Source organism: Apus apus, chromosome 1, assembly GCF_020740795.1.
Source record: "Apus apus isolate bApuApu2 chromosome 1, bApuApu2.pri.cur, whole genome shotgun sequence".
In the NCBI taxonomy this organism is placed as follows: Eukaryota; Metazoa; Chordata; class Aves; order Apodiformes; family Apodidae; genus Apus; species Apus apus.
Window position 1 is genome coordinate 135,595,289 of NC_067282.1, and position 13,163 is coordinate 135,608,451.

The following is a 13,163-nucleotide window of genomic DNA, read 5'->3' on the forward strand; positions in this document are numbered from 1 at the left end:
CAGTGAATAGTGAGGCTTCACACTGTAGCAAAATCCTTTTTTCATTTTCACTTGGCTCAGACAATACACTTGACAGGCAGAGAAGCACGTGGATCGCTTCTAAGCAATTTGCTGAAACAAGGACATGACTTAGATCATGACTTGATTTCAGACTGTGACAGTACAGCTGATGTTTGAAATGCAGTATGATTTGCTTTAGAAAAACAACCAATGAACAGCACAAAATGCTCATGCTCTACACTTGTGGAAAAAGACCTGCAGTTTACAGAACAGTAAAAGAGAGCAGAGAATTTGGCTTACAAGAGAGAAGAAAACCTTCTTTTCTCATTAAAATGCATGGCTTTTCACTTTCCTACAATCTGGGTCTTATCTGAAGGCAATGTCCTTATTGTACTTACTAGCAGTAAGAGTGGACGTTAACAAAGAAGCATAAATTCAGTCAGATAAAAAGGTTTGTTCATTTGATTCTCTGTTGAAAACAGATAAACCTTTATATTTTTAAATTATAAAACATGTTTTTTTTTTCACTTTACTTCCCAAGCATGAGCTAACTAACACTCAAAACATCTAAGCTAAACATAATCTCCATTCACCTAATGGAGAAATCACTGCAGGAAGAAAGATTCCAAACATTCCGGGGTAAGTGGTGTCAGAAATAAGAAAGCCTTAATTTTAATTCTTACTTAACACAGTAATTAGTAGGATGATATGAAACACTGCATACAAGCTTTCTTGCACTCAGTATGAATAAAGCAAAAATGGTTTATGTCTCTCTGTTATGTTTTTAGGTTTAGAGCCCGGAGGAAAGTTCACTGTCGTGCAGAGGAGATTTTAAACAACTTGTGAACACAGCAGGTTCCACCTCAGTACCACAAGAACCAAGGGAAAAAAGCAAAAGTATAAAGACCTAACATCTGTTAATAAATTTAGGTGCCAATTCAGCCAAGTATTTAAATACATCCTGGCATTCCTTTATCTTTACCAGAAAGACTGTGTCATCTTGCATATTTATCTCCCTTCTGATCTTTGGCCAGTTCTTTAGATACCATGACTAAATGGCAGAACATAAACAGTAACAGATTTCAGGAGATCTGAGTTTGTTTTTCTTTCTTTTTTGAAAACATTTGGAGTATAACATTTACTTTTATATCAAAGAACACCAAACAAAGTAGTCTAAAATTGGAAGCTTTGCAGAAGTATATAAATACAAAGATAGAAGTGCAGAATAACTTGAAAACCAGGGGAAACACTCAGATGTCTCTAACATAGTTTATTCAGTGTATTTTAGGAGAAAAAAATGGGATCTGTTTTCACATGTAAAATTTGTGCAAACTTCTTTTTCAGGAAATGATTTTAAAGACATTCTTCAAGATAGTAATCAGTATTTGAGCTATAAACTTCAAGCTATGAGCTATTATGTTCATATTTATATAATTGTGTGGCTACATATTATTTAGGCGGTCTAGAGAGACCTCTACAAAAAGTAAATAAAAATTCTGATTGACATTTCATTTTCAATGCAAGGTGAAGAGCATGAACAAAAGAAAAACCTACTGTTTCTGCCTGTGCATGGAACAATTATTGGAAATGCTTATGGTGTGGGAGTTTAAAGAGCACTGAATGCTGACCTAATCCAATGTTGGCTCAATGGGGATTTCATTACTGACACAAATAAAAAGACACTGTTTTTGTAAGTGCTTGCCCTATGCAGCATCAGGCATTCACTTTCCTGTGACCTCTTCATATATACAAGCCTCATACCCAAATAAAATGGCTTTCACATAAAGATAGGTCTGTTTTGTAACAGGCCAAAACATGCAGCATGACCAAATGCTGGACTTAAGGGCTTATTTCCAGTCATTTCACTTAAGTTTTCAGTACATTCAAAGACCAGTCCTTTAAAAATAGGCAACGTATGATCTTCAGGATCAAAGTCTATGCTTGAAGAGCCCTTGCAGAACTAAGAAATACCACTCAGCACATGGGAGATATCAAGGAGGGAGAGCTGCAGCTAAAATATTTTTTGTACTGTCAGTATAGAACGCTCTGTATCATCTGTTGAAAGTCTACAGCTCAAGAGGCAGTAATTAACTTGCATGTTTGGCAGAGCCCTGCCAGACTACGCCAAAACAGCTTTCTGAAAACCAGACATCTTCTGCCAGGTTTGCTCTGCATACTAAAAGCTGTAGGTATCTGAAAAGAAAAACTACAATCTTGAAAAACACAGAGTCTTTACTTAATATAATCCACCTCTACGTATGTGGGGATTATTAAAAACACACCAAAAAAAAGTTCAAGCCTTTTCTACAAACGAAAAATACATTCAGAGAATATAAAGTTGTGATTCTCACACTCTGAAAGCACACCAAGGTCCTGGTCAAAGACCTCTAAGCACAGACTTGACTCTGAATCTTAGTGCTCCAGATTATACTGTTCTAATAAAAATGTGTTTTCCTCTGTGCATCTATTTCCAGTGAAAATTTTTACTTTACTACCAAGTTAATCACACAATAATAAAGCTTCTTGCGGGACACGTAGATTCCCTAACTGCTTGGAAAGAATTTAGTTCAAAATATATTACACAGCTGTAATTGCTCATCTTTGTTATAGGGCCCCATCTGAGTGAAACAATTCATTTAATATACAATTAGAAATCAACAGGCACTATTCAAAAAGTACCTTAGTGTTTTATTGATCAGCAGTTTATTCATAACCCAGAGAACAATTACTTGTGTCACTTTCTTATACTCCCTTTGGATTCATTCACAATAGTTAAATCTGCTCTAAAAGGAGGTTGGAAGGTGAAGACACCAAATAACATTGTAAATTCCAGGTGGTCTGAGTGCTAAAGGTACACTTTCCTTAGAGGGACCCAAACTGGGTAAGTATTCAGGTCAGCAGAAAGCTGACCAACCCAACAGCCGCAAGGAGCACACACAGATTATCTTAAGATGCAGTTTTAATAGGCCCTTCTGAGACTTGGCAAGGTTCAAAAGTGTTTCAGGGCAAGAAGCAGGCTGGTCTCCAAAGGGAGGAGCTGCCAGTAGGCCCAGCACTTCTGAATGTGAAGCACGAGAGTTAACCCTGGCACAGGTAATTACCTAGGACCTGGTCTGCAGCAGCACTTGTTGAATTGCATCCATGGCAGATCTAACCGGAGCCACTCGGGTGACTGCCAAGTCCCAGCAGCAGTCAACAGCATTATCCTTACGGACTACTTCCCTGAACAAACCTGCTGCCTTCACACAGATGAGGACTACTCACTGTCCCCGAGGGCAAGTTGCAAGCCAGGGCTGGCTGAATTCTCACACAGCAGAACTCCTCAGAGCAGGCTGACATCATCCCTATGGACTAGCAGGAGCTGCATCCCTCACCCAGTGCAGGGCCTGAGCACCACTCAGGACAGCACCAGTGGATGCCTGGCAAAGCCACAACAGAATGCTCACAAGCCAAGGATGCAGCACTAGGGCTGCACTCTGCTCTGCACAACTTAGCCTTACTGAAACTGCTGGGGTGCTTCCACAGTCCTGCAGAGACCTCTGAAGGCAGCCCATGCTCAGAAAAAGCTGGGATCACCATCTGGAGGTATCTGTCTCTGCTGATTTTAGACAGAACCTGTGCAATCATTTTCAATTAACAATACTTTTTTATTTTATTTTATTTTTTTACCCCTGAAAAAGCAGAGCGAGATTAATTTTTAAGTACGTGCATTAAACTGAAGGGGCTGAATACACTAGGGCTCAACCTGCTGTAATAAAAACTGGAGAAAATGAATTGTCAGGGAGAATAAGTAGCTGTTTAAGTTCTTATTGCTGCCAAAGAAATATCAGCTAGAGAGGGTAAGTTAAGTCTCCTTTTGGGTATTTGTGTTACACTTAGGAAAATGAGCCTGTTAATATTTAACAAAAAGGCCAGTAAGTCTTTTACTGATTGTTCTGTTCGAAAACTACTAAAAAGTAAACATCTGAAAGATTCCAAGTGACAAAAACAGAGAATTCAAGAAAACAGAAGTTATTTTACAACAGTTGCCTTGAAAAATGCAGCTTTCTTCCATCTTCTTTACATTCTCCAGGGATGGAATTACCAACACCTAACTGTAGGAATATTTTCAACTTGGAGCTAGCTCTTGTTGGATTTATCAACACTTCAGAAGAAAAAATGACAATGTATATTAGCTACCTTACAGCTGATTTTTCAAATCACATTCTAACTGTAAGGAGGATGGTCATCAGGAAGAACAGAACAGAGAGATCCTTTAGGATGACTTCTTGAGGCACAAATATAAACCCAGATAATCCCAAAGGGAGATCTGGTGGAACCACATGACATTAGGGCAATCACAGCCCATCACGACAGCCACAGCCTCCACAGCACCCCCAAACAACCATGGAGCAGGGAACTGTGTGTTTATGGACAAGGTCTGATTAATTTTCTTTGCTAGAAAGTATCAGCTAATGGAAATCGCACCATAACCTTCCATGAAAGAGATAGTGACTCAGGATAATAGCTAGTTAGTCCATTTTATATGTATGTTTTTGGAGGGAGAGTAGCAGGCGAGAAGGAAAAGACAGATTTTTCATCATCATTCCTTGTTCCATTGTATTTTCCTTTCAGCTTAATCAGTTTCCCCTCCTCATAGCATTTTGCTTTGCTGCCATCCTGCAGAAAACCATCCATAGGTCAGAGGCAGTCCCATTTTTCACAGTCAGTACCAGATGAAAATGTCCTACAATTGCTTAGAACTGGGGATCTTTATCAAGAATTGCTACACTTCAATTTGTTACAGCACTGGTTTGATCTTCCTTTTTTCCAGCATCATCCAATTCTTCAAGAACTTCCTGTCCTTCATATAATCTGGACTACTTCCAATTCTTACTATTGGGCTGAAGAGAACAACCAAAGCAGGCAGGAAATGGTGAGACAGCATTCATGTCCTCCATCATCCTCACTTCTAGATCAAGAGTTTCCTCACTCCTGTTCTCCTTATTAATCACAGGCACAGGTGAGCCAGATATTTAACCAGTTTCCAAGATGGTGTATAGAGGGTTTTACACAACTCCCACAGTTCAGACATTGTTTTTTAAAAAAAAACAGATGCTTTGCTGAGTTTCAGCTCCCACAGAGGTGCAAACTCAGCAGTGTACATTATGACATCATTTGATGAAGCTAACAAAAAGGTGAAAGTAGTCAAGTCAACAAAACGGCCAATATTTCTATATTCTACAAAGGTTAAGCTGTAACTGAGGCTTGGACTTTTGGCTTTTGCAGTTGATTCACCCCAAACCCAGTACATTTGTTTCAGGAAAAATATAAAACTACAACATTCTTTAGTAAGAGTCCTTAGCATTACAGCAAGGTCTGCACCAAAATTATAAATGTTTTTATTCTCAGGAGCACACACATTCCTTCTCAATATATTTTAGTTTGCCTGGTTCTATTTTGCTTGTGTGTTCTAGAAGCAGCTCAAAAGGCTTCACAATCAACAGGAACGAGAAGATTTTACGTAGCTTTGGCACAAATTCAAAAATTGGTCTTGATTTACTCAAAAGCATATACAGCCCCAATAAGACTGCATTTAAAGCAATTTCAGTACCAGACATCCTCCATGCACAGCTCTTGTAAAGGAATTTAATTTATTCTACTCACAAATGTGGGGCAATACTTCCTATGCAGCAATGATTCCAGTGCTTCTGTACCTTGTCACCTCTATGATAAAATTAGCAACTAGGAACATTAACAAATCATTTGGCCAGCCTGGACCTGTTTTTATCGAAGATGAATTGCAGTAGCTTTCAAGCTGGCATAGACTTGTGCAAAGATTTCAGCTACATTATTGTAGAAATTGAGGGACTGGCAGTGGAATTTGAGAAGTTAGAGTATGAAACTTCACTAAGAAATAAACAGTAAAATTTCAATTAACTTCAATGAAAATACAACAAATACATGGATGTCCCTGCCCCTATATTCAGACAAGATAACCCTCATGCTGAGCAGCAGCATGGACAGAGCATATTTACTCCAAGATTTCTGTCAGGCAGCTGCCACTCTCAAGTTTCCAGGTGCTTTTCTTTTTTTGTGATTTTGTGATTGCTCTTGCCATGCAAACACTTGCAGTACCCTCCTGCATCCCTTTTTACATGCTGGGCAAAAGCCTGATCGCTGGCCAGTATGTTGCATGGGCTGACAAGTCAGCCAGCTAAAAGAGTTTTTTCTCAAAAGGGGTGTTCATTCTCATCCACCTTCTTTCCTCAGCTGCCAGTTCTCTGGAAGTTGTAGAAAAATATTTCTCTTTGAAGCTTTTACTTCCCCATTGAAAGTGGTTGTCTTTGTAAGATGCAGTTATATTCTCTATACACAAATGTGAACAGAGCCAGAATTACCAATTTCTCCAACACCAGTCAAACATCACAGACAGCCTGGGTCTCTCCTACCCACATGTATTTTTGGAAGCTGTTATCTCCTTGCAAACATCAGGACTGCAGACATGAGAAGGGACTCACGAAGATCACAGGCTACAGGTTAAGCCTGTCACAGTCTCACAGAGGTGGGGAACAGAACATCTCTAGATACCCACTTGAACAAGCCAGACATTATGAAACACTGCACTGAGTTTTCCTAAAAAAACCAAACTACTAATAAAATACATGTTTTTCTCTTGTTCTTCTGATCTGATTATTTTCCAAGACATGGAAAAAAGGATTACCAAATGGAGAGCCACCAGAGAGGTTCAGAACTAAACTCTCAAGTATTAGTAAAAATACAAAAACGTGACCAGGCAAGAGGCAGTTCCCCCCCTGAGGTTCCTTTTTCTCTCGCACCCCCGAGAAGTGCCAGCATCCTGCTGAAGCACCGGGTTAGCACACCACATTATGACTATTCTTCTCACAGATAATGTCATCTTCAAAGCACTAAAAAGTGCAAGAATTGACATGTACAATTAAAAACACACAGGCACCTCCTCTTCTCCAAGAAAGGCAACTCAGTAAAATTCTGCCATAACAAGCAGTAAAGAGAGTATTTTACTTCCAAATCTTTCCTCACCGAGTACCCACATCATAGATAAAAGAAACATAACAGAAAGGAACAAGTTATCAAGCGACATTCCATTAGGGTGTTCACTATTCTTTTAACAAAAATATGGACAAAGATTAAATGGGTTATAGAAGCACATTCAGATTTTATCAGAACAATCTCTAGAATGCTATTTAATCCAGATCTCCATGTTACAGTTGTCCTGTAATCCTATGTAACAGTCCCCACTTTCTGTTTGGAATATCCATCTTTAGAAAGAAGGTTTTATTATGAAACACAGGTTTAAAAAGCAAAACACAATTATTTTTTTCCAGTGTCCTACACAGATAGTTGAATTATTCATATTTAAAGAAGAGCCATGGATTTTGCTTTTTTTAAAATTATATCTATATTACTTGTACCTGGTAGTCTACAAAGAGAGACATTGTCAACATATGATAGGACACATGCCCCAAAATACTAGAACTTTGGAGCTAAAACAGGTAGCACAGGAAATTGTTGTGGAACCCTGATGATAGTTTTGTTGTTTCAACACTTTGACTTGAATTTCAGCTACTAATGGTGGAAGGATAAGAAAGAGAACAGTGATCTGGATTTTAAAGTTAATGATGATAACATCTTGCAGCTGAAATTGCACCGTGGACTGAGCTGGTATTCCTTCTTGTCCTACAGTGCTAAACCAAAGCAAACAAACAAAAAGATTTCTCATTTACATGGTGATAGGACCATCTGCTACCCTAGTAACAACCTAAAATAAAACAGCCCTTCAGGCACTGCACTGGCTGGAGAGCAACACGCACACTGACATAATTCACCCACTGCGAGGACAGAGGCTGCCTTACGTAAGGGCCTGCTGCTTTCTTTTTCTTCTTTTTTTTTTTTTCTTTTTTCTTGCTGGCTATGCACTTTGTCAGTGCTCCCAAGGGCTGTTTTATTTCTCAGACTGTGTTTAACCAGAGACAATCTTGTGAGAAAAGTACAAGTCTTTAAGGCTGACGTTGCAATCCAAGCAGAAGTCACACACAGAAAAGATTTTCAAAGCTTCAACTCATTCTAAATGCCACTTACATTCATTTCTGCAGTTTTTCTGCTATAAACAAATGAACAACCTCATTCTGCATTCCACTGAACACCTCAAATCCCCTGTACAGTCAACAAACATCTGGAGTCCAAATGAATACAGAATTAATCCCCAAGGCTGGACAGCAAAACAGGTCAGGAACTATCCTTGCTACAAAAGTCACCGTGGAAATCTTGCAGCAGGTCAATGGAAACCAGGCTGCACTTCACTACTGGTTTTGTAACACAATTCTAATTTTCAGACCAAGTTCCCTTATCAGCTTTTGCCCACAGTATAGCATTAGCATAGCTATAAGTGCAGTGACCTAAACTATCGTGATAAAAACTACAGCAAGTAGGTTCACCCATACACAGTAGCAGGACATTCCTAGGACATTCTTCTAACCAGACTCTTAGCACCCTTCTCTCTCCCAAGAGTCTTTAGAAGAGTTGATGGTACTACAGCTCCTGGGGATTTCAAGCTTTTCCTTCCATTGGGGAAAAAGAAAAAAAAAGGAACAGAAAAAAAAGGAAAAATGAAAAAAACCCAAAGAAAGTCAACAACACACATACTCTCTTATACACACACCCACACAGAGAAAAAAAAAAAAAAAAAGGAAAAAGGCAAGTTGTATGAGGTGCCAATCTGGAATGAAATGGATTTTTGAACAGACAGTCATATTTGGCACTGTCAGCAAAAGCTTGTGGGTGGCCCTTTGTCTCTCTGAGCCTTAAAAGTCCTTTTCACATTGTTTAAAAACATCCCCGCAAAGTTCAGCTGTGCTGCTTCTGACATTATTTTCACAATGCTGTTGAATGGACTTGATGGAGAGGTTCACTTTCTCCCACCCCAGTTCCACAAAACACTATACATTAAGGACGTATTCCATTTGGCCTTCAAGTAGCATTTTTATGGTCCATGCAGAGCCATGATTATTTTCCCTTTAAAAAGAATCAACAGAAAACAGAACTCTCTGTTGGAGAGCACGGACATTAAAAACTACTGGAGCTCCCAAACCAACTTCTGTGATCCTCAGGCAGAAGACTGGATTAAAGGGTTCTCACATGGCTCTAGCTGCATTCTCAGTACACCGCTTTTATGAAGAAACCAGAGCTGTAGGAATTCCTCCGGCATGGCATGGAATCCAGAATCGGGCAAGACATTGTCATAGTAATGATGGCTAATAAACTTCCCGTGCAGGTCCACCGAGAATGGCCAAAAGCCATAAATTGTCACTTCTTCACACAGACCAAGGGCAGCACTGACTAGGAAAAGTCCCGTGGAAAGCCGCTTGGCATGGATACCTTTGCTCTTCCAGAACTTGCCAATGTCACGCAGGAAATTGGGGTTGGCGAAAAGGACGGCCTGTTTGGCACCGAAGTCCTCCAGGGTGTAATAGACACGTAGGGAGGGCCCTGTCCCTGTCTTCATTGAGAAGGCTGGCATGTAGATGTAGCTGTGGTTATACACCTTCACACTGTCCACAAAGGCTTTTCGAGACCACAGCAGATTCTGGAATCTGTGAAACAACATAAAAACAAGTTGGTCACACACAGGTCTTGCCAGTCATTTCAAAACCCAGCTAAAAGCTGCTCTATTCATGCATTATTTACAATTAACCTGCACACCTTTCTCAACCAAAAAGAAATTCCTGCCAAACTTCTGAGAGTCTGACCCTGCATGTCTTCTAAAAACATAAATCTGAATAGACAGTTGAAAACTACCTGCTATTCTTCCAACTCCAAAACTCAAAACATTTCTGATTTTACCCTTTCAAAAAACCTTGAATGAACACTGACAGTTTTCCTGAAAATCAATAATTTTTAGTGACATTTTTCTTTCTGTCCAAAAATCAACTTATGTTTTCAGGCAGAGGAATCTTCTAAAGAAATTTTGAAGTCTGTGTTGCTCTTGTTTGCTAAAGGCATACAAAAAAGAATCCAAGCTACATGCTGAACAATCTATACCAAGAAATATTTTAATGGACACGTTGGACTTATGAAACTCATTACACTTGCAAGAATTGTTTATGTTATACCTGTATAGCTATTTAGGTTGTGCTACCACAGTAGTTAATTCTCATTCTGGAAATGAAGGCTCTCAAAGAGCATACTTCCTTGCAAACAAGTACAACAGAAATCAATTGACTGTTTAGGGTAAGTGGCACCACAAAAATTCAGTAACAGGAACCAAAGAGTACTCAGAGCTGGTGTTTAAAATGGCCCAATTTACACACTGAGTAGGCTTAAAAGTAGCTGGTTTTTGTAGCAGGCAAGTTACAGGAAAGACTGGTTGGTATCTGTAAGGAAGGCAATGTATACATACAGATTATTTCTCTAATATGATAGTCTTCTCATCTCTTGATACAAAAACTATATCAGGCTACAATTTATTAAACTGCCAATAACTGTTTGCTGGTGTCTATTTTATCCCTGATGTTAGCCTTACACACCATGCCAAACTCAGTATTGTGTCAAGACTATAACCTTTCTTTGCCATGCCTGGATGCACCAAGATGAATGAGACATCTGGCAGGAAATCCAAAGCCATTCAAACACACCAACACCTGCACTGATGTTTGACCTTTCCTGACATCTGACTTTATAAACAAATCACATCTCAGTAAAGTATTAAAGGCCAGCCAGAGCCATGAGTAAAACCCATTACCTAAACCACAAACTTGCAAAGCAACAGGACCTCTTGCTTTTCTAGAGTGCACACTTCACCAGAGAATACTTTTGCATATGAAATTCACTGTGATTCACTCACAATAATCTGCTTTCTTTCTAGAGTCCATGCAATCTTCAGAACACCAGCAAGCCCTCCCTGCCACTGTGACCAGTAGCTATAGCCTCCAGCATGCAGCCTAATTTTTTTCTCAGCTTCCAAATGCCCATCTTGCTGTTGTTGCTGCCTGCTCTCTCTCTCCATATCCTGCAGCTAAGGTAAATGTGTCATGACTGATTTCATAGTCACGCAGGAGAGGACTAGGATTTTCCTTACTCTGGTCCAGACAGAGAGGTATAAAAATACCTTTTTTTAAAGGGTTCTGAAGAGATCAATTTTGTGTGAAACAACAGCAAGATCTACACACACAGCAAGATATAGAGGTTTAAGTAGGATGCCAGATGACCCCAAGAAGCAACACATGAAATTTCAGCTGAAACAATTGCAAACAAAAAATACAGCTTTAAACAGCATTAAAATGTCTCATGAACACATGCCAGTTTTTTGGAAGTCTTTGTTTTGGCATAAAACTTGAAATATTCCTAATAAGTTGAAAGACTTGGGTGACATTTTCAACACGAAATATTTGTTCTCCTGATTTGCTACAAGTTTCTTGCAAAATTTCCTTGAAGTAGAATTAGAATAAAGCTGATTTGAAGCAAACCCTCTGAAATCTGCCTGAGTCTTCATTATTGTTTTGCTCTGCAGATTTGCTCCTACCACTATATATCTGCATAGTGCTATTTCCTAACACAGACAAAGCCACCGTCTTCCAAGCAAAAATCAATTAAACCTGAACATACAAAATAAACCAATAAAAATTATTTAAAGACTTACTGCATTTTACATTATTTTCTGTAGAAACAGACACCAAGACACAGATGAATACAGAAGGCCAGCCAACACCAAGGTGCCCTGGCAGAAATCCATTGTCTGGCTGTCTGTTCTCATGTGAGCCCTCTTACTCCATTACTATCACACCCTTGACTAAGTGTTCCCCAAACAGGCTTTACCCTCTTCCTAAGGAGCAGCAAGACAGTACACCAGATTATCATGTACTTCCTATTAAATTTGTTCCATTTCTGTCAGAACACATCACTGAGGATAAAAAAAACAAATCCCTAGCTCAATACTGTCAAAATTCACCCAAGTGCTCAGAGCATCAGTATCCAAACCCTGTTCTGATAACCCCATTGCTTATAAAAGGTAGAATAAGACCAGAAGCAGACTTTTGGACTGTCGCTTTCCACATAATTTAGGACACCCACTAGGAGGTGGGAGATGCAGGTTCAAACTTTCTTTCACAGTGAGGGGAACAGGAGCACACAGCTTGATACAACGGGCTACATCTTGGCTGCCAGGAAGGCATAGGCAGGTCTTCCATCTCTCCTGGAAGGCAGTTTCCCACTTACAGTTGGTTAATAAATTTCACTTTGGGTGGCAAATAGCTATGGTTATTCTAAAACTGCATTTTTCAGCAAATTTACTATTCACAGAAAAGCACTGCACAGTTCTAAAATGAATATATTAAAAATGCTCAGATACAGTCAGAGAGGGCCAGGGACTGTCTCTGAATACTCATTTGCTATCATTGCTACATTTACATTTCTCCTAGATGACTCTCCCCAAATGCCTTGAAGTAAGGAGAAGTGCACGGTACTTCCATGAGAGCAGTGCACAGGAGGGACGTCGTGCAAAAGGGACAATATTTGCCATGTTACTGCAAACTGTCCTTCAGGAACACCACCTCCTGGAAACCCATGCCTCATTCAAATGATCTGATCGCAGTATCAGCGGACATTATGCCCAGTTCAACAGATGGACATTACAAGGGTGGCCTGGAGCCCATGCAGAAGCATAAAATGTGCTGATTGCAGCTGGTCTGAGGACCAGTCAAAAAGCTGCTGTCCATCTTGCACTCATGAGGGGAAATACGAGAAGCAAATGTAACTTTCTGTTCCCCATTTGTAAAAGTAGAAGCCCTGTCCAGCTTTCCGACATCGCACAGGCTGGTTGGAGGGTGAGAAATCTGTGGACAAATCTGGTGAGAGGTGAGAAATCTGTGCATCAGCAAGTTTCTAAAAACGGTACTGGAAGCTCAAGTGTATTTTCCTTCAGCTCACGATCCAGATGAGGAGTCCTGCAGGCAGTCCCGTTCCAGTGGTGACTTCAGGGGTACCATACCGCATACTTCCCAGCAGACAGCCAGAAGGCTACTCTGTGCCTGACAGGGAGGCCAGGAGGGGTTTTCCTCTGCAGGTGACCAGCTCTCTAGTGCACATGTGAGCGTGACAATATGTCTCCTTCCTTCTTGTCCTGGCATGGATGCCACCAGCCTCCAGAT

General features: G+C 40.0%; 1 protein-coding gene across 1 annotated transcript in view; it reads right to left on the bottom strand.

The window, feature by feature from the left end:
- Window positions 1–2,667: 2,667 nt before the first annotated feature.
- Window positions 2,668–13,163, bottom strand: part of ST8SIA1 (ST8 alpha-N-acetyl-neuraminide alpha-2,8-sialyltransferase 1) — a 128,909-nt gene continuing 118,413 nt past the window's right edge. Inside the window, exon 5 of the mRNA XM_051639434.1 lies at window positions 2,668–9,611. Within this exon, the coding sequence (XP_051495394.1) occupies window positions 9,125–9,611 (487 nt within the window). The 3' untranslated portion in view covers window positions 2,668–9,124. The remainder of the gene's footprint in view (window positions 9,612–13,163) is intronic.